The sequence below is a fragment of the Hipposideros armiger genome, unplaced genomic scaffold (genome assembly GCF_001890085.2).
Source record: "Hipposideros armiger isolate ML-2016 unplaced genomic scaffold, ASM189008v1 scaffold_501, whole genome shotgun sequence".
In the NCBI taxonomy this organism is placed as follows: domain Eukaryota; kingdom Metazoa; phylum Chordata; class Mammalia; order Chiroptera; family Hipposideridae; genus Hipposideros; species Hipposideros armiger.
Window position 1 is genome coordinate 741205 of NW_017731851.1, and position 26531 is coordinate 767735.

Consider the following 26531-nt stretch of genomic DNA (forward strand, 5'->3'; position numbering starts at 1 on the left):
ACTCACGGCAGCCTAGCTCCAGGTTGAGCTGTTGTTCAGCATCTTAGCTGTAGAGGGCAGTGTCACTGGCCCTCATATGTGGGATCCGAACTGGGGACCTCTGGCATCCCAAGCCAGTTCTTAACCATCGCGCCACTCAGCCGGCCCAAATTTTTCCTAACTTTGAAATCACAAATTTTCCTACAGATTTATTATTAGTGTAATAAGACAATGACTTCTTATAGATAAGTTTTAATGCTGTGTCAGTGAGTATTATGACATGGGGGGAGTTCATTGGAATTATGTATTGCCATCTGCTCACCTAGAAAAGGGATGTAGCTTTTTGACACAATACCAGAATCATTGACGTTAGTCCAGGTGGCAGAAATAAATCTTACAATATGTATTTGCTAGCCTGGTTTTTGCCTACTTGTCTTCCTAGCTGCCAGATCATAAATGTAATTCAGGCCATGAATTTGCTTATAAATCCCATCATCATCACTTAATAGCAACCTCAGGTAAACACCCCAGAATTTCCATGAGGGTTAAATTATGTTACTGCCTATTCTAGAAAGAAGAGAAATTAGAGAAGAGATTTAGTGAAACAGTATTGAAAGAAGTAGTTTTGGGGAGAGCAGAGCTTATGTGGTAAGAGTGTTAGCCTGAATATACTTTTTTTTCTTTGTAAGGCAAGTTAGAAGTACAAAAGAATCATAGAAGTGGTAGACTAGAGTGCGTATCAGATTCTGGCCATTTCATTCAGTCTAGACTGCCACTCCTCACTCTGGTGCTTTTCTAGGCTTACTAGCTAAGCCTTCATATTCTTGGGAGATCTTAACTTGGAGATCAACTACTTTTGATGTTCTGGGATTTGCTCCTTTTGTTTGGACCTTACCGTGGTCTTGCCATTTTGTGATGCTGGGAACAGTTCTTTTGTGAAATTGCAGATCTCAAAATAAATTCACAGGCTTTGGGAAGTAATTAAAAAGTAAATAGTGGCATGAAAACTATTGGAGTTTGGGGATTTGAGCAGTGTAGCTGCTTCCTAGAAGAAAGAAAGGTCAGTGTTGGCAAATAGAAAGTGTCAAAAAATGTTTTTATTTCGCTCATGTGTCCCAGCATAATTCTTAGTGGCATGTGCCAATGAATTTTTGAATTGTGGTGATTCCATATATGTACCACTTTGACCTTGTGGCCTTCTGTTTTTCCTCTTGTGCCTCTAACCCTCAGAATGATTCTACTCTGAGCTATAGACATTGATAACTCTGGGCACCTGTTGTTGGTATGTAATCAACTGGATCCTTGGTCCAGCCATAGCTTACCAAAGTATTCTGAACTAACTTAAGGGCTTAGAAGTCTCAGACTTGTATATGTTATAGGCTAATTGCTTACAAAGGAAAAATAGCATCAAAATTCTGTCTACAAATGAAACTTTTCCTGGAAGTATTGACAGCAACTCCTGCTCTTGCTGAAGAATGGGAAGGTGGAGGTGGTGTGGTATGAGGCAGGGAGTGAGAAGCCTGTAGGGGATCCCCTCAGAAGGTTAGAAAACCAGTGTTACCTGGTTTTTTTCTTTTGCTATTTAACAGGCCTCAAGCTTTAAGTATTTTAAGTCTACAATATTTGCGAAAAGGTGTTAACAACAATGTAACTATTGGTGTAGAACCGTAATAATTTTTTTTGAGGGGGTCGCTTCAGAATGAAAAGAAAAATTCGTTTTCCTTTTTTTTTTAAATTCCTAATTATTAGCAACTACAAGAAATGGATGAACGAAGGACTGTTAAACTCAGTGAGTGTTACAGAGGATTTGCAGACTCGGAACGCAAAGTTATTCCTATCATTTCAAAATGTTTGGAAGGAATGATTCTTGCAGCAAAATCAGTTGATGAAAGAAGAGTAAGTGCTACATAATTATATTTCAATAAATGTATTTGTTTTAGGTATGCAGTTTAGTGAAATGAATTGGAAAAGGGGTGAAGTAATTGTTTAGAATTATATTCTGTAGAAGAAAATCTGGCAATATATTGGATTCCTTTGGGTTCTGAGGAGCATTCTAAATACTAAAATTCTAATTGTTGAAAAGAAAAGAGTTCTAAACCTTCCCTCTACTAATTTGTCAGTTCTACTCCAAGCGTATAACTAACCTGTGGCCTATATGTTACAAACTGTATTATACTATTAGTCTAGTTAAAGTTTAGAGAAGGAAATGTTAGAGAACCCGTGTTTGGGGAGTGCCAAATATATACCACATATTTTAGTCTTCACAGCAAGTTGGTATTATATGAGTGAGGACCCTTCCTATAAGAGATAGAATTCTGACTTAAATTTTAAAAACGAAAAGAGGATTTTGGATATAATACTTATGTGAGTTTTAAAGTTTCAGGTAAATGTCCTGAACTTTATATTTTCAAAGTTGATTTTTGCACTCAGTACTTTCTGTGAAATCTTTCTCCATTACTGTTAACATTCCCGAGTTTGTATTTAATATACTTTATTTATTCTTTTCCCGTTGAATGAATGAAAGACTTTCCTACTTGAATTTTAGCTCTCTTTTACCATTAGATGCCCTTTCATTTGTTCCAAAGGTCAACTTCTTTGTAGGCATCCTGTAAAGCAAAAGGCTTTTTTCCTTTGAAACTTCTTAGAATTTCTACTTGAGAATAACGTCTTCTATATTCCTTTTGTCAGTTAGACCTTTCTTATCAGCTATCTAGTCCTCAGATGAATTTCAGTGGGTTAAAGCTATGGAGTGAAAACATTTGTCATTTGTGAATATTACAAATTAATAAAGTGACAATTTGTAAATTAGTGTTTTTTTATTGGGGTTAAGATTGGGTTTTTGTAGATTCACGGGAAGAAATTATTCACTTTAATCCTCAAATGGTTACGATAGAATTATTTTTAAATTTTTTGTTTTCTTGCACTGATAAGTTTTGAAAGTTAATGTGGTATTATGAGCAAATGGAATTGTTTTAAAAACATGCTTCTTGTGTGTAGGACTCGCAGATGGTAGTAGACTCCTTTAAGTCTGGATTTGAGCCTCCAGGAGACTTTCCATTTGAAGATTACAGTCAGCATATTTATAGAACCATTTCTGATGGGACTATCAGTGCATCCAAACAGGAAGGTGGGAAGATGGATGCCAAAACCACAGTAGGAAAGGCCAAGGGCAAGTTGTGGCTGTTTGGAAAGAAGCCAAAGGTAAAAGTCATAAAATTCCTCTATGCTAATTTTGTTTTAGTGTGTCATTTAAATCAATGCAGGTATTGAATGGATAATGGTTTACTATTAGAGAATAATTTGATTTGAATGAGTCAATGAACTTTTCACTTATTAGAAACATAGTTTTATACCTTAATAGTAAAAATTATTTCTGGATTTAATATTTGACCATGACTTAATGAATAAAATGTTAATATCACTAAAATTATATGCTTTTGAAATTTCATTTGTATATAGGTAGTTTCAATCAGAATTTCTAAGGAAACGTTATGACCTATATATAGGACTACTAAAATTGCAATTCTGAGCTGGAATGGGTGATTGAGCACAGCAATAATAAATATCAAATTAGGTCTTACAGAGCATACTAATAGTTATTTTCATTATCCATATGAATATTTAATGGGAAGACCTCAATGTTTGTGGTTATTTCAAGTTTAAAAAATCTGTATTTTACTAAGAGAATCTCACTCTTAACTTCTTGTTAGAACCCAACAAGATGTTCTTGATGTGCTGTTTATTTTAGATAGATAAATCTAGCTCAGGAGATGAGCAAATGGAATAGATGAGTGCTTAATCTTTCTTATCAATTTAGTGTTTATAATAGTATATCAGTAGAAAAAGAGATATGTACTTTTAATCTGATGTGCAGAATTAAAAAGTAATACATGATTATTTTAATTCATTTTTCTGATCTTGACATGAATGTAGATAAAATTTAACTCAAATTATAATATACCTATAGCTATATTTAAAAGCACAATTATAGTTAACTCAAGCTTCATTTGTGCTTTTTATAATAATTTGAGTTGAGAAGTGAGACTTTTTAAGTCAGATCAGAGAGACTAGGAGAGCTTAGAAAAACAAGGAATACTGAAATTGAAAAAAAAAAGTGTAATAAGGATGAAATAGAAACAGTTTGAGAGGAAAGCCACAAATGTAATAAAAAATTTTTGCCTATTTGTGATAAAAATCAGTTACAGTTTTAATATTTTATTTTAGTAGACATTGTCTATTTAGATAACTTTAACTGTAGCTGCTGCCTTTATTTCTGACAGGTACAGGTTAAGTATAACTAGGTGACTGAATATTCTAGAAATCAGAATCTGAGAAATCAGAAGATCATATTGTTCTCTCTGACATACTTTGTGTACTCTATAGTTCTGATTTGTCAGTTTGTAAAAATGATCAAATGAAATAATACATTTTTAAAAGTAAATTTGACTTTTTGAAATGACAGTTTTGGCAAAACTGTGTTAGCTTATAATATTTTTATAGAAAACTTTATTTGAGATATATTTTATGAAAAGTATGTTGCCAAAAAATAGAATTTTCATTTAGGAAAAAACTATGCACATTTGGCTTATTGATTCCTTTCTTTATTTCCATATTAGCCACAGTCCCCACCCTTAACCCCTACTAGTTTATTCACATCCAGTACTCCTAATGGGTCCCAGTTTCTCACATTCTCCATTGAGCCCGTGCATTATTGTATGAATGAAATAAAAACAGGGAAGCCCAGAATTCCTTCTTTCAGAAGCCTCAAAAGAGGGGTAAGTTTAATAATGGGTTAAAATGCATGATGGCCTATTGTGTGTGTAGTGTGGCTTTTAATACTCTCCACCCTCATTATAAGGCTCTCTCCTATAAATATGTAGTTTAAAAACACCACAGAATGAAGTATAGCTGCCCTCAAGTTAAAAACAACTCCTCTTTATAACATTTGAAATGCTCAACCATAAAAGAATGGTATTATAAAGAGGGTGCTGGGTACAATCATATTAGCTATTTTTTTGTTGATGTGAAATCATATGTCCACCATTGTCTTGTAATGTATCTACATTTTTAAGACTTTCAGTAATTTGTCACTGGAATTACTCATGTAATAATTTGTCACTTATGATGACTTATGCCAATTTATAAAGTATTATTTTGTTGACAAAAAAATCAAGTTCAATTTTAATTGCCCTACTTTTAGAAGCATAAAACATAATTTCCAATGGTTAAATAAGAAATTAAAGATAAGCATGTTAAATATCAAGATTGTAGATCAAATTAAATAATATATTAGAAGGTAGTTTGTAAATTGTAAAGCCTATTAAAATACTGGATATTATTGAGTATTGTTAAATGGAAATTGATTTTCTTGAACTTAAAAAAAAAAAAAGGTATTTTTTTTCTTTTTTTAAATTGGCCAGCCTTTAGTATTTACTTACAACTAAAGATACTCTGCAAATGAAAAAAACCTAGAGTAGTGAAAAGCAAATACTAAATGTTTCTTAGCAACAACTGTTATACTACTGATAAACAAGTTAGTGTTGTTCCATTATGTTAGTAAGGCTAATTTTCTTGTTTATGTACGATTTTAAGGGAGTGTATGTAATAGTCCTAGCTCATAATTTAGATACATATATGAGATTTGTTTGGACATATGAAAGCCACCAGTGTGATAATGCACAGCCTGTGTCATACGAAGCCTAAACATTAACAGTAATATATTATAGTTGGGTTCCCTCTTGCTAGTGTGCTCTCTCTCTTTCCCCTCCCTCATTCCTCTTCTCCCCGTCCTCTCTACCTTTTTTCATTCTCTCTTTCATTTTTCTTTTCTTCTCTTTCCTTTCTGTCTAGCCTATCTATTTTTCTTCTTTTTTTGTAGCATTTCCTATCTTCAAATTGCTTTAGTTGAGTTTCTTTTTTGGCTACATGTAGAACAAGATATATTCATTTAGGGTAAGATTACATTATTATCTACATTCCCATGTTAAACAATATGATACACTAGACTGATGTTAGTAATGCAGCAGAAATGTCTTAGTGTATTATGTCCCTCTTTGGACTTTCATTTTTCCTATAATGACATGAACTTCTCGGCATCTACCTTACCTAATCCTGTATGTGGATAATATCATAGGTAATTAATGATGTTCTGAAAAGTCCCTGTGAATGAGTGTGCATTATACCTACAGGCAATAGGTAGTTTGAGGGTAGAATTAATTCTCATCTTTCTTCTGTATGATTGAGTCTTAATCATACATTAAATATTATGTTGTTACATAAGTCATGAGAAATTACTATTTAGTCATATTTTTGTAACCATTTATGTATCCTGCACATTGAGTCTACCAGGCCCAGTTACAGTACTCTACACAGTATAGTCATAGAGATATGAAGTAAATGTAATTCTATGAAAAAAAAATTTAAGCAGTTAGAACTGTGAGCCCTGGAGAGAAAAATTTAATATCTGACATATTTATTCTTATTGAAAAAACTTATAGGTAGAATTTTATTACTGTAAACTTAAAAAGTATCTGCTTGGTCATTATTTGATTTAGTTCCACATATTGCTTTAATTTTAAATGCTAGTACATTGTTTCTTGGCGGGCCTAGATCCAGAAAGCCCAAATCCTCCCTTTTTAAATCAATTATCATGCCCAAGATAGAAGCAGTATGTAAGATAGAAAATATGGCAGACAAACCAACTAGGGAGTTGGGGGATAGAGAAGGAAGGAAAGTTGATTACAACCTTGGTATTGAGAAATTTCTGTTTTGATTGGTATTTGGTAGTACTAGAAACATTTCAAAAATAACCCATAGAGATGTTTTCCTTCCACTTAAGAATTTTCTCAAAATAGGAAAATCCAAAAGAAGATAAGCTTTAAGAAGCCAAGTTATGTGTTTTTACATGGATTTACATGTAAGCTCATTAAGCTTATGAAGTAAGTCTCAGGGTTTCTTTTTTTCCCTAGTTTTATTGAGAAATAATTGGCATACGTCGTTATATAAGTTTAAGGTTGCAGTATGATGGTTTAATTTATATATATTATGAAATTACTGCCATAATAGGTTTAGTTAACATCCATCATCTCGTATAGATAAAATAAAAAGAAAAGGAAAAAAAAATCTGCTTGTGATAAGAGCTCTTAGGATCTACTCTCTCAACCTCTTGCCTGTATATCATACAAGAGAGAACTCACTACTCTTTATACTAAATCACTGCTAGGCACTTTTCACATTTCCGCTAAAATAGTCAGCCAAGTCAATTTCCTTTAAAAATTCAATCCCCAAGTGTTTATGTAAAAAAACAATATTTTTATAGTTAGTTTTTCCAGTTTTACTGAAAAATAATTGACATACATCACTGTATAAGTTTAAGGTATATCGCCATGATGGTTCGATCTACATATATTATGAAATGATTAGTCTTAACTTTTCTTAAAGCTGATGAGTTGTACCATTCAAATTAGAAACTTGTTTTGAGCTGTATTTGTTACATCATTTTTCCTAAATACTTGCTTTTTGACTTTTCTAAACATTTATATTTTTTTTCTTTTTTTTTTTTTTTAAAGAAAACCTAGTATATCTAGTTCCCAGTATTTTTAAAGATATGAGAAATGTTATATTGGACCAGTGTTTTTGAATTTGATGGTGGTACTAATAGTCCTTTTCTGAGGGGTTAAGGTATATAATTTCCTTCTGTGATATCAAAATCTAATTGTTAATAGATATTTGGTGCACACCCAAACTTAACTACTTAATATAGAAATGAATAGTTTTTACTCTATAACGACTTTATTTGAGCTTACTGAGTAGTCTCTTTTTTTTTTAAGTAGATTTATCTACAAATAACAAGTCCATGTTTTCTGTCTAAATTATTCAGAATCTTATAGAGTTCTAGAGTCATTTTTGTAAGCTTTTATTTATCCAGAGTACAGTTCTCAGAATTTTTCTGTCTATAAATGAAATACACCTAATAATAATTACATAACTGATTTCCTTTTTAGCTCCCTTGTGTATTTATTAAGATATAGTGGATATGTGAAATATATGATAATTACATATGAGAGTAAGGTATTTCTGTATTGAACGTGAATTGCTTTAAAAAAAGACAAAATGTATTTCTAATATTTTTTAGAAAGAACTTGAGTTTTTTGTATCCCCAAATCTAATGTTAATAAACTGTAAATTTATTTTCTAATTGATAGTAAAAAAAACTGAAACATCTGATATTTCAGTTATAATTATCTTAATGTTGTCTCTAAAACTTTAATATAGAAACTGGAAAAATAATTTACGTCACTTAGAAATTTAGCTGGTGAAAATTATAAAAGATAAATCAAATTCAAGTACCTTAGGAAGTTTGCTTCTTGTTATGTATATAATTTTGTTTTAATAATATTTAAAGAAGACCATGAATATCTTTTTAAAATTTAAACCTTTTTATTTCCTCATCAGGAATTTTGTCACAGCACAATAAATAAGTTATGGTTTTTGTTCCCCAAAACTACTGACAGTCTAAAGAATGTTAAGCTTAATTTGGAAAGATGATAGCATATGTCATCTTTTTTTAAATCATTATAATCATTAATATATATGGCCAATTCATCAGAGATAAGGGGTAGATATTTTTGTCAGCTATTTATTAAAATTCATATTTTTATGTGAAATTCTACCTGACACCCCCCAATCTTCTTTAAAACATTATGATTTAGAAAACGGGAAAAACCAAATTTAGAGGATGCTAACCAAATGCAATGACTGTGAAAATTAACTTTATAAAGCTCTCCTGTGTATTCTGGGCCACAGAGGATATGTGTGTGTGCATGCGTGTGTGTGTCTCACATGTGTTTAGTTGGGATGCGAGAGATGCAATGCCGGTTACAGAATCCTGCTAACCCACGGGATGTGGGTTATATATACATATGCAGTATATATAACTGTTTGAGAGTACTGTGGCTATGTTATTTCATATTTTTGGAAAGAATTTTAACCAATTTTCTAAAAATTGCAGTTATATTTTTAGTGTTGCTTTTTGATCATATGGATTTCAGAATAAAAAGTGAATTATAGAAGCTATATATTGAAAGCAAAATTCAACCCATATACTTGTGTCTATTAGGAAAATAAGTATGGAAACTTGAATCTGGTTGACTCATTTATTATTTTGATAATGTGTTCTGTACATTGAAAAAAAGCACCTTAAACATAAAGCAGAAATGTTACCCTCACCTACCCATAATATATTTAAATTCAAAAAGTATTTTGAACTATAAAAATTCAGGTAATAGTGTTTTGTTTAATGCATTGGAAAGAGCATTCCATTTTTAAATACTTCATATAAGTTTCTTTTTAAATGGTTAATATTAGATATTTTATATTCAGATCTTTATATAATTAGTATTTTAAGAATGAGCTTAAGTGAAATCCATATATGTAAAAATTTTCCTTTAAAGAAGAAAATTTATGATTACTGATAGAATGGTTACTATTTAGTTTTGAGTTTTAGTTGCACTTAGAAAATATCTGCCCATTATCATCAGTGTATTTTTTTTTTTTGCAGTAATTTACTTTCCAAAAAATGCTTAAAATTGTTTTCCTGGCATAATTGTTTGGGTTGTGAAATGTACATGATTTATTTTAATATTGTAAAAAATATAGGTTATTGCATCTTCTAAATTATGGTTTCATGTGAGTAATTTACCATTTCTTTCTGTTTTCCATTGAACTATTCAGTGGTCGGTGAAGATGGTAAGCCTTATGTGCTGATCTATATACTGTGCCAACATTAAGTAATCTCAAAACATTGTTTTGTTTAAGTGAGAACAAGTGGGAAGATACATCCCCACATTTCACCTTGTACATGTCTTTTCTTTTTATAATTGAATCCATAGTCCAACATATGCCAGTACCTCTTGATGTCATAAAAATTAAAAAATAATGTGGTTAACCTGTAATCAACCCATTAAGTTCTTAGATGTTATTGAGTGTAGTCCTTGTCATGTTAACAGAGAATAAAATTATAGTTGAACATTATTTTGAAAGTTATATGGTAGAACAAAGTTTATGTTTTTATAGAAGGAAAATTGAACAAAAATTATTTTTCTTAACACCCTTTAAAAAGGTCATATAAATTTGATTTGTAGTTTATCATAAGAATCATAGGATTTTACAAAAAGTAGGAATGAAAATTTTCCTACAAATTTCATTTCAGAGTCAGCACTTTCTTCTGTACTGTTGAATGGGAATAAAAGCACAAAGCTTGTGGGGGCGGTGGGTGGAGAGGGAGGGAGGGAAGGGGGGAGAGAGAGAGAGAGGGGGAGAGAGAGAGAGAGAGAGAGAGAGAGAGAGAGAGAGAGAATGAATGTATGTTTCTTTATACATTTATTTCAGACAAATTAATGGAGGTACGTTGTGAAGACCTAAACTGGAAATTATTGGGTGCTTACAGTTTCTCATTTTTAGAAAACAAACTACTTTTTCAGACTCTTGTAATTTGGCCTTTTATGAATTCCCTTGTAGTAGGAGAGGTTGTTAAATGCATCAGAGGATCAGAGGTCCTCTTTACATCCATAGGAAGTAGAGTGGGTTTAGTTCTCATATTCTATTAAAAAAATAGGTTATAATTTCAGAATGGGATATTAGACATTCAGGTGTCTCGGTATCTACTGTTAATTTGAGAACAAGGTTTTGTTAGGGTTAAGTGGGAATCTGGTGGATTTACTTACAGGTCATTTTGAGTTTATTATTATACTACCAAAGAAACCACATTGGAATATATTTCTTCACTTCATTTAATAGTTTTTTAAAATTTTAAGAAATATTAAATATAAATTAGGAAGTTTTATCTTTGGCATATATGTAATAGTTTTCAAAACCTGTACCAGAATTAGAGTAAAACTGACAACATATATTGATAATTGACCAGTAAATTTAAAGGTACCTTGGATAGGAAAATTTTCCATCCATTCATTTAGGTCAAATTTGGTTGATTGACAGAGTCTTATGTCTGGTGACAGGTAGATTAAAAATCAAAAGCCACTTAGACAAGATATCCTACTTCTTTTAAGCAAGCTTGTTGAATGTCCATAATGTGCAGACCACTGGGAAAAATTCTAGAGATTCTGTTATTCATTTAAATGTTACATTTGATCATGACTCATTCTAAAAGTTTTCTTTTTTTTAAAGTAAGGGAAGCATTCTTACAGATGGTGAAAGATAGCTATTTAGCGTATGTTATAGAAGTTAAGTGGCCCAAAGAGCAAGGATGCATTTATTTTAGGAGCGCATTTCAGCAACACTAAAAATCGAACTTGGTGTATTCTTAAAAATCACCATTTTAAAAAGAAAAAAGAAGAATGAGATAGGCATCATCAGTTTTTGGAATATATAAAAACTATATAAATATGGGTTTATATGAAATGGAATCAGTAGTTGCTAATATTGACTGTTGTGTATCAAGATAAGTAACAGTGACATGATTAACATTTAAGAGGCGAAAGACATCATTTGAATCAGAAGTTTATATCTAAATACTAGCACTTTTTTTTTAGTGGTATAGCTTCTTGAATGTCAAAGCACTAAAAAATTTTCAAACATCAACATACTTCCTAAAGAAGAATTATATCTCTCTTTGAATTATATTATTCTTTTAGGAAAAACTGAAGTATGTTACTTGGATATACAAAAGGATAATTGAAAATAGAGTCCTTATTGGAATTTAATTTTTACTTAAATTTCACTCAGCGGGATTGTTCTATCTTTTGTTTTTTAATGATCGAATATGTTTTGGTTCTAAAGAATAGAATGGTTTAATAAATGTAACTATTCAAAGACTATGTAACATTAACATTTATTTCATTAATTAGAATGTCTTTATGAGGTAAGTTGCTTACTTAATTATAAAAACTTCATATTTTCAGTCTGAACATTTGTAATATTCTATCATGGCATTGGGTTTGATTTGGGAGTGGTAATATGTTATATAAAACAGTAATTTGTATAGATGAGAAATGTTATGTGTTTCCATTTTGTTGTTGTTGCTGTAAGGAGATTCATATGTATTTATTTTAATTCTGCCGAGACCTGAAAATAATGCGATATTGGTTATTACCAATTATCTGTATCTGGTGATATTTTTACCATTCTATTTCATGATTTTATAAACTGACTGGAATTTGAACCCTTTCATTAATACAGTTGTCTTAATTAACACGTGTCTGTATAGATTTCTTTTTCTTAAAGGGGGTTGTTTGGGGCTAATTTGAAATTAAACTTAAAATTGACATATGTTCTTATTTTATAACGGGTATATTTAAGAAATAACATTTCTTGAAAGTATCTTTTATAATGATTTAGATTCTCTTTGCAGGGCCCAGCACTAGAAGATTTCAGTCATCTGCCACCAGAACAGAGGCGTAAAAAACTGCAGCAGCGCATCGATGAACTTAACAGAGAACTACAAAAAGAATCAGACCAAAAGTACTTTTCCATTAAGTCCTCTCTACCATTATTATTCCTTTCAGGGCCTAGTTTGAATGATGTGTTTAAATGTGATGTATAAAAAGTTTAAAAACCATACATCCTAATTAAAGTATCTTTTGAGGGAAAAATATACTCCTAAACTTTGGAAAATTTTGTGGTTGCCATCACAAGTTAAAAATGACATGTCAGGGAGTTTCTTAGGTTGCAGATTACCTATTGGATGCTAATAGTATATATTTATGCCTCCCATAAATTTATAAAGTTGATGACTCATTATCAAGAGTAGTTTCACCAACACTAACCACCTCTTATACTTGGATAAATTGTCATTTTGCTTTGGTATACAAATTGAGTTAAACAGAAACCTGAAGCTATAATTATTTCGTTTGCAGCAAAATATGTTGGCGAACTGTGTTTGATTACTTATGACCTCAGATTCATTCACTCGTAGCTTTAATTTTTTTTTTCAATTTTATAAAAAGTTTCCTTTAGTTCGGTTTTGTTTTTTGTTTTTGTTTTTGTTTTTAAAGATTTTATTAGGGAATTGGGGGAGGGGAACAGACAAGTTGCTGTCCTTTCGTTCTTCAGTCTAGTTGTGGAGGACATCGTTTCACTGGCCCATGTTGGTGGCATCATTGCACTCTTCCCGGGTGAGGCAGTCGCTTGCCAGCCATTGGACGGCCGCTCACAGTGGCTTATGGTAGCTCCTGAAAGTGTACGCCATTTGCCGGCCAGCCCCACTGCAGCCTAAGCCGTCACCAGCGATTCATGGCAGCCCAGTTCCAGGTCGAGCTGATGTTCACTATCTTAGCTGTAGAGGGCACAGCGTCACTGGCCCTCATGTGGGATCCGAACTGGGGTCCTGCTGCTCAGAGTTTTAGTCCCAAGCCAACTCCTAACCAACGTGCCACTCGGCTGGCCCTAGTTCGGTTTTGTTTTAATGAACAGAGTTATGATGGATAAAAGGGTCATTTCAATGGATTGGTGATTTACTGTCTGCTTTTACACTGAAGATACAATTGGAGCTTAAACTCTAACTAGAGTGGTTAAAGTTTTGACGTTAAGAATTGTGGGGCCGGCCGAGTTGCGCATTGGTTAAGAGTTGGCTTGGGACGCCAGCTCTGAGCAGCAGGGCCCCAGTTCAGATCCCACATGAGGGCCAGTGACGCTGTGCCCTCTACAGCTAAGATGGTGAACAACAGCTTGACCTGGAACTGGGCTGCCGTGAGTTGCCGGCAACGGCGTAGGCTGCAGTGGGACTGGCCGGCAGCTGGCATGCGCTTTCATGAGCTGCCGTAAGCCGCCATCCAATGGCTGGCAAGCGACTGCCTCACCCAGGAAGAACGCAATGATAATACTAACATGGGCCAGTGAGGCGACGTCCTCTGCAACTGAAGCACAAAAGGACAGCAACTTGTCTGCTCCCCTTCCCCAATTCCCCAATAAAATCTTAAAAAAAAAAAAAAAAGAATTGTGTGTCAGGTATGATGGGATGCTTAACCATAAATGAAATATGGCATTACAATCAATTCTCATTCATTGTCAGGGTTATGCTCTACAAAGTCACTGTGAACACTGAATTAGCACATACCAAGACAGAAAATACAGTGTTAGGCTCCAGTTAGCTTCTGGTCACAGCATTTTTATCAACTGATCTACACATAATCTTGTATTATGTATGCTCCTATTTAAAGACATATTATTTAATATATATTGTTGATTCATTAATTTTGAACTCAGGGCCAGCAGCATGATAGCTTATATAACGTATGTATTTTCTCTATAAGGCACCTCATAGCCTTCCTGCACTTCTGAACACTAGCACTTTAGCAGTACACTTAGGGGCTATTTTAAATAGAAAAATCAAGAACAAAGAGCACAAACATGCAAAAAAAAAAAAAAAAGAAACTAAGTAGACCACAAAAAGGACATTTGTTCAGAGTATCAGAGCAGAGACAAGAGGTTACGGCATTTCCATGTTTGAACCCAGCTGAAAATGTGCATGCATGTATCAGATGACTCGAAGTTTTCACCACTCTGTATGTCTAATGACTATGAAAGTGCCATGTCATTAGTCAATAGTGTTCTTTTGGGATTACAAATAAAGTTTAGCAAATAGGCAGTTCACATAAATGAATCTGCAAATAATGAGAATCAACTGTATTATTATAAAATATTTTTTATTGAGGTATAATTGACATACTAGTTTCAGGTACACAACATAATGTTTTGATATTTGTATATATTGCAAAATGATCACCCAATAAGTCTATTTAATATCCACCATCATGCACAGTTACAAAAGAAATTTTTTTCTTGTGATGAGGATCTACTCTCAGCAACTTTCAAATGTATAATACAGTATTATTAACTATACTCACCATACTGTAGATTACATCCCCATGAAATAATTTTTAAATGTTAAAATACTTCTTACTGGAGCAACATGTAAATGGTCTATGGAAAAATTATATAATGTAATATTTAGGGCTTACTATATGTAATAGACTGCCAGGTTCAAGCAATTCAGTTTCTGTACAAGCTAGATTATGATAGCTGCTCATGGAGATATAAATAAAGTTCTGGGGAAACCTAGAGGAAAAATATTAATGAATTCTTAACTGGGATAATTAAGAAAACCTCAATGGGGAGATGTTTGAGTAAGAGGAAAGGCGGTGGTGTAGGAAGCTAGTATTTATTGAGAGGTTATTATGTACTAGGAAGTGAGCTAGGCATTCTACATGGAGTATGTCATTGAATTCCTCAAAATAGCTCTCTGAGGTTGTTGGTCCTGTTATATACATGGAGAAACGGAGTGTGAAATAAATCCATAATGTGTCTAAGATTAGGTAGCTAGTAAATGTCACCGTTGACATGCAAACACTAGCTAGTTTGTTTCTAAAACATTGGAATAAGACCTTGATGGGAGAGTAGGGTTTTGTTGGTTAGACAGGAAATTAGTAAAGGAGAGAGTGGGAACATTCAAGGAAGGGGAAAACAAGAGAAAAGGCACAGAAATGTGAATGTTCTTGCATGGCCTGCACTTGGCTCTAGGCCAGGGAGACTTGATTAGAAATTGTGTGGACTGGAATAGCAGAAAATGACAATGAAAAGGTATGGGGTGAATTATGAAAAGTCTTGAATGCTTTTTTGTGGAAGGTATTGGAGAGTCACCAAAAGTTGTTGAGAGTCCGTGATATTATCACCTCGGTATTCTAAGGAAAGGTAATTGAAAACTGTATGAAGGGTAGATTGTGTAGGAAAGACATTGGCAGCAGGGAGACCAGTTAGAGAGAGGACTTGATAATAATCCAGGTGAGAGATGCTGAGTGCCTAAATTAAGACATGTTTTGCGAATAGAAAAGAGGAGTAGATATGAGTCATTTCAAAGGCAAAGTTGGTCAGACTTTTCACCTGATTGGATGTCCAAGAGGAGAAAAATGGATGCATTAAAAACAACAAAACAAAACAGTAGGCTTTATAGCTCAGGGGTATAGATAAAGACTTAGTTGAAACAGTAAGAAAAAGTAAATTTGGGACAAAGATAATGGTTTTATGTTGATTTTTGAAATACATGAAAAATCCATCTGAAAGTACTTGGAAATTAAATCTAGAACTTAGAGAAAGAGGACTGGAGATACATATTTGGGAATCATCTGAAGACAGGTGATATTAAAACAATGAGTCAGTTATATCTCAGTGAACCTGAAAAAAAGAACAGAGCAATAAGAGATCATTCTGAAGGAGGTATGTAGGATGAGATGAGAAGAAACCTGTGTCATTTTATATAACGCATATTTAAAGGATGAACCAGAGGGAGAGAAGGAGCCCGTGAGGGAGATTATGAGACAGTAGAGGTGAGGAGAAGGGAAAAGAAAAGGTATCCTCCAGGAGATCAAGAAGGAAAAAGAGTATTAAGGAGTGTTAGTCAATGTCAGGTGTTAAAGTCAAGGAGAGCTGATTGAGGCATAACTATTATGATGTGATTAGTGAAGAGGAGCTGAGTAGAGGGAGAGGGGCAAGTTAAAGATGGCATTCTTATTTCTGGCATAGATGAGTGGGTGGACAGTGATGCTGTGAACTAAGGAAAGGTGGAATAATGTGTCTGGGTGGGAATATAATGAGTTTGATGTGGGATATGATGAGTTTAGGAATATTGAAGGATATCTTCCAGTCTTTGATTAAAACTATAAATGTATAGAAATATAGATATAGACATAGGTATAGAAATAGAAAATCTCATTTAGGAAGCAGGAAATGAGAAGTGAAATCTGTTTTGTTTTGATATTTCAAATGTTTTAAAAGACTGTCTCCTTAAATTACAAACTATACATTATCAGCTTTATCTTTCTTTAATTTTTAATCTTTCTTTAAAACTTAAAAGAGAGATGACTTTTCAGATTAGGCTGCATGTGAGTCCCCAGAATCAAATGAAACTCTTTTATATGGGAACATATAGAGTGAATATTTAACTCCCTGGATTCCTTTTTCTTTTCAGAGAAGCACTCAATAAAATGAAAGATGTGTATGAGAAAAATCCACAAATGGGAGATCCAGGGAGTTTGCAGCCTAAATTAGCAGAGACCATGAATAATATTGACCGCCTGCGAATGGAAATCCACAAGAATGAGGTAGATTTGTTATTCAGCAGTTGTCTAAGATAAATTCATTTGTATAAACTTCATTATGATAGGTTGGTTTTTGCTAGAATTATCTTTCACATTTTAAAAATTTTAGGGTTCATGATCTAAAAAGTAAGGTATCATTATGGTATATAATATATAGAATATAATGTTGAGTCCCTCATTGAAGTTTTATATTTAAAACTTTTAAAGCTAAACATTTAGACTATCTTTATTAGCCATAAAGTTAATCATTGACAAAATTGGAATAAAGGTTTCCCTTCTTTAAGAGTTACATATTCATTAAAAATTCAAAGCACATTTTAAATGTAGGCTACGTTATGAGCTTTTAAAATATTTATTCTTAGTTTTACTTATTTTTTTCCTAAGGCTTGGCTCTCTGAAGTTGAAGGCAAAACAGGTGGGAGAGGAGACAGAAGACATAGCAGTGACATAAATCATCTTGTAACACAGGGACGAGAAAGGTCATTTTTTGTATTTTATTTGTATTTCTTCTTTTCCCCAAAACTTTTCTCACCTTTTTGTCCTAAACTTCATATAATGTTATTTCTTCCTCCCTCATTTAACAAGTTTGTCTTTTAATCAGTGTTTTGAACCTAAACAATTTTCTGTTTCTTTATGATAACTGTAGGCGAAGTATGAAATTTCGTATTGCTGCTCAGTTTTAGTTTGTCATGCACCCAAAAACAGGTGGGAACCTAGAAAAGTCTTGGAGCTACATTCTGGAGGCAGAGGCTCCTCAGGCCTGGGAAGTGCAAATTTTGGTGGAGTTAGGTAGCTAATGCCAAATAAAAACATAGCTGTCAACTTGCTCAAAGTTCTGTGAAGAAAAAAAATGTATATTGTTAGTTTGAACCAGAGCTTCCAAAAGGCAATTTGCTGAGTTTCCATGTTTTGAGACCATTTGTGACATTTTTCCCTCTGCATAATATGTCTTTTTCTTTTTTATAATAAAGTCCAACAAATTAGGGTTCATCTTAGAGAAGTATTTGAAAGAGCTTGGCTTACTGCTTAATTACAATATAATTTGAACAAGTTCATTTTTAATGCTCACTGAGTCTCAGTTTCCTAGAGTATATTATAAAATGGAGATAGAAATAACCATCATGTGGGGTTATTGGTAATAAAATGAAACAAAGGGGCCGGCCGAGTGGCTCAGTTGGTTAAGAGCTCGCTCAAGAGTTTGAGCTCTGAGCAACAGTGGTTCGATGCCCGGCCCAAGCTCAACAGCCGCTGAGCTGCCAACAGGTAGCAGGATGACTCAGCTAAAAAAAAAAAAAAAATGAAACAATAATGTACATAAAGCACCCAGTGGTAAAATATCTGGTAATAGTATGTTCTTGACAAATGTTAGTTCCTCCTTCCCCTCTTCTCTCTGTTATCACTTTTTTTTCTTTTTTTTTTTTAATTTTTATTGGGGAATTGGGGGAGGGGAACAACGCTGGGGAATCAGGGAAGGGGAACAGACAGGTTGTTTTTTGTTCTTCAGTATAGTTGTGGAGGACGTTACTTCACTGACCCAAGTTGGCACCATCATTGCACTCTACCCCGGTGAGACAGATCAGTCGCCGGCTTCTGGACGGCCACTCACAGCAGCTGCTGGCCGCTCACACTGGCTGCTGGCTACACACGGTAGCCCATAGCAACCCACTGCCGCAGGGGCTGCAACCTACGCCATCCCCGGCGACTCAGGCAGCCCTGCTCCAGGTTGAGCTGTTGTTCAGCATCTTAGCTGTAGAGGGCAGTGTCACTGGCCCTCATGTGGGATCCAAACCTGGGGCCCTCTGGCGGCCCAAGCCAGCTCTTAACCAATGCGCCACTCGGCCGGCCCTATTATCACTTTTTGAAAGAGTACATATCTTTTTTTTTTTTCCCCCAGCTGAGCCATCCTGCCACGTGTTGGCAGCTCAGCAGCAGCTCAGCTTGGGCCGGGCATCGAACTGCTGTTGCTCAGAGCTCACACTCTTGAGCGAGCTCTTAACCAACTGAGCCACTTGGCCGGCCCCATATCTTTAGTATATCAAAAGATACCCCACACTGTGCTAGTTTTTGTTGTTAGGTAACACCTAGATTAAAATAATCTAATCTCTGGTTTATGTTATTTAAGAACATGGCTTCCAAGCATACAGAAAGTGCTGCTAAATCTAACCATGTAGATTTTCCCATTATTATATCCTTATTTAGTCATTTGATTCTTTAGCAAAATTAACATTTTTCTGTTTGATTTTTTAAATTGTTAAGAAAAAAATGCCTTTGGATTACCTACTCTTTGGGATTTTCTTAGTTACCAATTTCCCAGTTAACATGATTAATTGGAAATTAACTTTACTAGTAGTCTTTTGGTTTTCAGTGACAGAATGCATTATTCTTCCCATACTGGCTTAAACTAAAAAGGGATTTTATTGGCTGCATTCAGGGAGAGCTTGATCTAGGAGCTCAGACGATATCCTCAGGACTCAGTTTCTCTCTACCTCAGAGTTCTGCCTTCCACTGTGTTGGCTTCATTTTAAAAGGCTTCATACGGTGATCCCAGGAACTCTTTACTCTGGCCATACAAGTGCCGTGCTAAGATGGCCCCCCTGGAGCTAGGATGGAACAACTCCACCTGAAGTCCGTGAACTGAACATGGGTCTGGGTGGGTCCCCTAAGGAATTTTAGGGTTCTCTTGCCAAAAGGGGTGATGAATCCAAGATGATGAAAGACAAGCATACACTACATCTTTATATTTTCCCTCTGGCCCTGGTGATAGTGAGACATATTTACTGAATACATGTTATGTGTCTAAAACGTTGTAGTCTTTTAATTTTTTAATTTCAGAAAATTCAATAAAGAAGCATTTTATTTTGGAAGCTATATATATATATATATGATTAGCGTGCAGACTTGCAGATATTATAAAAAATTCCCATGTTTGTGATACTTGATCAGAGATAATTTTATGTTTTATAGTCCTGAGGGAAGTTACACTGATGATGCAAACCAAGAAGTCCGTGGGCCACCCCAACAGCATGGTCACCACAGTGAGTTTGATGATGAATTTGAAGATGACGATCCCTTGCCTGCCATTGGACACTGCAAAGCTATTTACCCTTTTGACGGTATGATTTTCTTAATGCATTATGTTTGATGAAAGTGATTCCTTAAAGTCTACATACAAGATCATACACTTTAGTGTCCTCAGCTAAATAATGCATGGTCAGAAAATTATAATCCTAGTTTGTTAGTATGAATATTTTTGTTTTAACTGTATTGCAAATGTAGAGATTTCCCTTCCATACATGAAGTTGAAAAAAATTTGCCTATGTTATCAGCATCCTAATACAGATTATTATTTAATTATCAACTTTGGTTGATAGAGAATTTTCTCCAGAGATCTTACTAATGCTACACGTACTCATCAGAGTTGAAGCAGCTTGAGCATGTAGCCCAACCCAGGAAGTGGAAGGCTGGTAGATGTCACTTCATGCTTTTCCTCCTCCTTATAACTTGCTAACATTGGGAGACAGGTACAAACAAATGGCATGACTGAATACCATTACCATATCCTGACTCTGTAGGCCACATTTTCAGGTGAGGGAAGGAGAGAATATGGTGGCTTCTGACTACGCCATCTTTTCCTCTGTGATAGTTGGATGGCAGACCTTGTGAGGGGAGGAAATTATTGTGGCCCTCTTGTGCAGATTGTAGTTACTCTTCTCTTGGACTGTGAAAAATCCTTTTCCTCAACACAGAGGAGATAGTAACACCTTTACAAATAAGTTGTGGTAAAAGGGTATGTGATTTAAGGCCCTTTCCCACCCATCTATTGTACTAGTTTTAAAATTCAGTAAAGTCTTTAGTTACTTCTCATTCTAAGAAAACAATATTAAATAAGATCTTGCTATGATGTAATCTTAGAGAGTAGGAAAGGAATTTAGCATATGTTGAATGAAGATTCACTTGTGAAATTGTTACTGCTAAACAGGTTAGGAGTGGTTGGGGACTGGAAAGAGAGAGCCCTGAGGCTGATGAGGTTTTGAAGGAAGTTTGTGCTTTGTGGCTATAACCATTTTGCTTCTACCATTACCAGAGTTGGACTGTATTTTTCTCTCTACTCTCTCTTCAAACTACATCCTTTCCTTCTTTTTTTCCTACCCTTTCACTGTCTTACTACTACTTTCCTGATCCATAGCTCATGAATTTTCTAGATAGCAACAACACTCAAATTTGGAAAAGGAGGTGGAGTAGTGAAATAGGAGTTAGAGTATTATTTCAAATCATATACTGTCATTGGAGCTCGGATACTTCATCTGTTACTTGGGGGTGATATTAATGCCAGCCTCACAGGGTGATTGAAGCTCAAATGGGATAATGTATATAAAACTGTTGGGTAAGCTACAAAGCATCATAAAGATGTTGCCAATGACAGTCAGTGGGCCCATAGTTCCAGGTACATTGAAATCTAGTGAAGTTTCATGTTGCTTTGTGTTGTATTTGTAACTTTTATTTGAAATTATTGCTGTGCTTAAATTATGCTTGTACTATGAAAACTCATCTAGGACATAATGAAGGTACGCTGGCAATGAAAGAAGGTGAAGTTCTATACATTATTGAGGAGGACAAAGGTGATGGATGGACAAGAGCTCGGAGACAGAATGGTGAAGAAGGCTACGTTCCCACAACATACATAGATGTAACTCTAGAGAAAAACAGTAAAGGTGCAGTAACTTACATCTAAACTAACCAGGCAGCTTGTGACATGTATGGCGTAGGGATGATAACATAAAATGAAAACACATACAACGGGTAGGGAAACATAAGAAAACTTAAAAGGCATCCAAGCTTTATTGTTCACTATGTGAGCTGAATATAGGCTTGATCTTGGAGATGTGAATATTACCACAAGAAACTGTTCTTTTGATGCTTTACCATTTGAATGATGTTGGTGTGAAGCTAAATGGATGCCTTTTGCTTTATGTCCTGCTTAAGTCTGTGTGAAGGATTTGTGTTTTTCTGCCTTATTAATCATAGAAATTGATCTATTAGGCAGGAATCCATAGATAAAAGCTCTTCAGCCCCACTGCGCCCCCGCCACACACACACACACGCACACACACACACTTGGCTTCAGAAAACAAAGTAGTGAATTCACAGAAGTGAAACTGCTCTGAAAGCTGACTCCCAAAAGAGTGGTTTGGTATAGGTGTTTGAATTTAGCTAGTTTCCACGAAGAAAGACGTAATAGTTGGCTAATTGGATAAAAAGGAATATAACCATTTTCATTTTCCTCCCTGTTCTTAACTTTGGTTTTAGTAAAAGAAGAAAATAAGTGCCTGGCACAAAATCTATTTTAGTAGTAGGCAAATCAAGGGACCTGTGAAATAAATCAACCCGTTCTAGCTCTTACATGAATAAAATGGCTTTCTTTTGAGACCTGAAAATATTTTTAGGCTTACTAGTAATTTTCAGTAATGTATAAGCTTCCTTCTAAATTAACTAATACTTGTATTTTTTATCTTGGAAATGTCTTGGGAAATATCACTTTAGTGATTATTTAGCATTTAATAGTTATACACAGGAAAATAGGTTTCAAATAGACTAGGGTAGAAAGCAAATCTTGAATGGAGGAGACCTACCGGCAGGCACATTTTACTTTGAAAAGAAAAACAACCTTTGACTAACTGGGTTGGAGGAAGCTATCTACGACCATTTAGGGCATTTCCTCGTTGTAGCTGAATCATCAATTAGGATAGCTTGGGTTTTTCCAGTTAATTTCAAGAAACATTTGCTGGTAGCACTGTACAATCAAGGATTGTGCAGTGCTTGTTGTGTGGGGAAGTGAAGTGAGGAAGCTGCTAGGAGACTGGTTTTTAATTTTGTTCATGTTCCAAATTTTTCTGGTGTTTTCAATAGCTAACTATAGAATGATTTTAGAAACATTTGGGATGGACACTTTAAACTGAACAGCCCTTTTGGTCTTACCAAAGGTCTTCAGTAATTGTTCTTTTCTTTTTCCTCCTGGACTGCAGGTTCCTGAAGAGGGTTTCTGAGGAAATGGGCAAGATGTTGAAGGAGGTTACATGCAGCTGCTTTTGGGGGGAGGGTATTAGAGTTTTCAGGCTCAAAGAGAGAGTGAGAGAAGCAAGTTGCATGAGTGCATGCAGACATGATTATTTTTACTAACTTCATTAGCATTTCCATACATTGTTTTAAAACATCATTGTAATACCAGTCCTTAAATTCTCTGTTCACAGTTACTTACATGAAGGGGGAAAAAGCTAGCAGTGGCTAACTTTTTCCATTTATTTGACTGATGTCCAAATCAGAAAGAATCCAGAGCTGTCATTAAATGTGTCTTATATTTGGCTGTCCCCAGGACCGTCTCCATCCCAGCTCTGTTTTAATTGGCTTTTAGAACCATTGTCTGTGAGAATCCTTGCTATTCGTCAGTGTCTGCCTGGGCCACCTCTGTGCTTGCGTAACATCTCGTTGCATGTCTAGAGTGATTGGGCTAGATTTTTCAGGCATGTCTTTATAATTCCTTGTTCTTGTCAGAGCCTTTGTTTTGTTTTACATCTGTAGTGCAAGTCACTTTGTCCAACATCTCCAGTGCTAATGTTTCCATCCTAGTGTCTGTGTATGCTGCTATAACTTCCCCACTGCAAAACATTCCAGTTTTGGCATTATGAAGAAGTAGTTTGTGAACCCGAAGTATTTATGATAAGAAAAAGAAAACATCTCTGCTCTAGCCTACAGCCCAATTGAAAGAACTCTTTGAAATGTGATACATCTTCAGCACCTCAGTCTGGGAAGAATCTATAGTCAGCACTGAAATCCTGGCATTATAAACACAGAAGATACTCACCACCTCAAGACAAAGGACTATTGTCAGAAGTCAGCTGCTTCCATTCAAACGCTGCCTTAAACTAGAGTGCCTAAATCTGTTGATTGCCAACACTACCACTGCAGTGTCCCACAAAGGGCTTTACGTGTCAGCTCAGTGTGACCTCCTTTCCCTCGGCAGGGCTGCTGCAGCTGCCTGGAGCCTCGGTAGGTGGCTTTTAGAGCTCTACCACGTTTGATGGTGCATCTTCTAATTTATGCATCTAACTAAAGACATGTTCAAGTCCATTTTACCTAGTGTTTTTATGAGAAATTTTATGGACCTCTCCCCCACCCCATTGTCTTTTAATTGGGATTACTGTGTCCTCATTTTATTATTACAATGATAGTCTGTTTCCAAGTGATGCTTTTGTTTGAACCAGATAAAATTTAGTGAAACTTTGTAATGATCTATGTGCACTTTTACTTGTAAAATGGAAATTTCTGTATGTTTATAGTTGTAAATATAATTGTTGTTAGTGCCCTGTTGCTCCTGTTGTCCTGCCTCGCATTTGTGGTTCTGTTAATGACTTGTATCTTAACTAATTTCTTAGTGGTGTTTTAATAGGGAGGGGGGTGGGGGNGGGGGGGGGCTGTTTGTACCAACGGAAGCTTCATTAATTTGGTTCTTTATTGTTTTGAGGGAAGAAAGAGAACGTGAAATGGTCTGTGTATTGTTGGATTTTAAGCAATATTTTAGAAGCTGTGTGACTGCTTTAATAATTTTTTCCCAGTGTTATTTGAATTGTACTAACAGTTATACTAAAGCTAAATGACAATTGTGTGAAAGTTAATGCCTTCATAAGATCAAGTATGCCCTGTTACACAGCTGACATATAGTGTATTACTTTTGAGCCTAGTAAACTATCAAGTTTAGATTTTGAATCTCGTTACAGGGTTATTTATATAATGTGACATTATTCAATACTGACAGGCTACATGAAGTAGTTTTAAATCCTAGTGCTGTTTGTATTTTAAAGGTTAGCCATGAGGAGGAAATGTGATATGGCTGTGTTTGTCTTCTGTACAAAGCCTGAAGTGCTTGTGTTTTGTTGGCTAACAGCCACAGAGGGCAAAGTTTAAGGTTTTCTTGTGAGGACTAACTGTTCTTTTCAAGCTGTTTGTTTTTCTAAAAGCAGGATTTGCTTCCGTAGGAGGCAAGTTCCTTCACGTGGAATAGTGCAACCTGTATATGGGTTATTACAATAGGGAAGACATTTGTACTTGCACAGTTTAAATCATTCTTAAATCATTCTTAAATTTTGAATATGTGAATTGTCCAAAACAAATCTTTAATTTTTCAGTGATTTTTACTCTTTTTGTGCACATGTTGATTTCTTAATGGTAAATGCTTTGTTTAAGATAGTGTTCTCTGTCGAGAATATTTTCATGGAATAAAACAACCTTTTCATGGTCAGTTAAGCCGTATAGTGTGTTATCTCTTATTGCTATGTGAATTAAAAAGAGATGTAATGATTTTGTTCTTGAATGTGCTGAATTCCAGATAACACAAAGTAGATGACAAAGTTACATAAGTGGAAGCATCTGTGTTGGGCAACCTTTTTTGCAAAGCAGTTTTGGAAATTTTATTCTAATTTTAGCTTCACTTAAGCTTTCCTAAAGGGAAAAAAAAGTTAACTATTTCTTTCGAGTGAATTTAAGTTGAGTGTAATAATTTGGATTTTTTTTGTCTTTGCTCCACAGTAACTATGTTGTACACTTTCCTTTTACACAGTATCTTAGCCTTTGCATACATAAGAACTGTCCCCAAACCACACAGCTTGATCTAGCCACACACTGGTCAGCATTTCCTGTGCTTCTTCTTGAATTTCTGATCAGTCAGAAAAAGCACCCTTGTCTTCCTGGCATTTCAAAGCATGGAAAGAGAATGTTTGCCATAATTAGTGTCATATCTTGTCATTTTCGGAAGTCTTAATTTCAGAAGATTCAGCTTTTTTAAAGGGCAGATAGGAAGCTATTACTAGTTAATTTTAGAAACCCCAAAAGGGAATAAAACTCAGCATTGATCCTGAACAATGAGGGATTATAATTGTTGAGATGAAATTTTAGAGATCCATGCCAAGCTTAGAAACAGGGAAACACACACAACAAAATATCAGGAAAACAGTGTCAACAACAACAACAAAAAATGAAAAGGGCTTTTACTATCTGAACTAAGATCAGGAAAGTCAAATCCTACTTGCCAGGAAAAGATAACACCCTCGTAACAATATTAACAAAAGGAAAAGTATCTCCAGATTTGTTGAAAAGGATAGATTTTCTTTGTTAAGAAGGTATTAGTTTAGGTGGAAAATGCTAAAGGAACACCACACCTATTTCAATGAGCTCATATACTGGGAATGTATATTCCCTGTATATAGTCACTGTCAGTAACCTAAGAAACTATAACAAATATAAGAGGTGCCCAAAGGTTGGGGGATGAGGAAATATAAATTTTCAAGAGTAAATTCTAGGAAGTTCAACAACTTTTAAAAGTACTGTTAGATCATTTTGTTCGCGTTTAGGAGAAAATGTAATGGGCAGTTGACTTAGTTCCTAAGAATGTTA

General features: G+C 34.7%; 1 protein-coding gene across 8 annotated transcripts in view; it reads left to right on the forward strand.

The window, feature by feature from the left end:
• FNBP1L (formin binding protein 1 like) overlaps nt 1-25385 on the forward strand; it is a 110221-nt gene extending 84836 nt beyond the window's left edge. For 3 of the 8 annotated variants that reach the window (XM_019667558.1, XM_019667556.1, XM_019667559.1), the window contains exons 8-16: nt 1729-1875; nt 2977-3180; nt 4596-4754; nt 9712-9726; nt 12347-12456; nt 16958-17090; nt 17472-17566; nt 20052-20200; nt 21641-25385. In XM_019667558.1, coding sequence (XP_019523103.1) covers nt 1729-1875; nt 2977-3180; nt 4596-4754; nt 9712-9726; nt 12347-12456; nt 16958-17090; nt 17472-17566; nt 20052-20200; nt 21641-21819 — 1191 coding nt within the window. In that variant the 3' untranslated portion in view covers nt 21820-25385. The remainder of the gene's footprint in view (nt 1-1728; nt 1876-2976; nt 3181-4595; nt 4755-9711; nt 9727-12346; nt 12457-16957; nt 17091-17471; nt 17567-20051; nt 20201-21640) is intronic. The other 5 variants (XM_019667560.1, XM_019667557.1, XM_019667564.1 and 2 more) reach the window with 3 other exon arrangements.
• The last annotated feature ends 1146 nt before the right edge of the window (nt 25386-26531 follow it).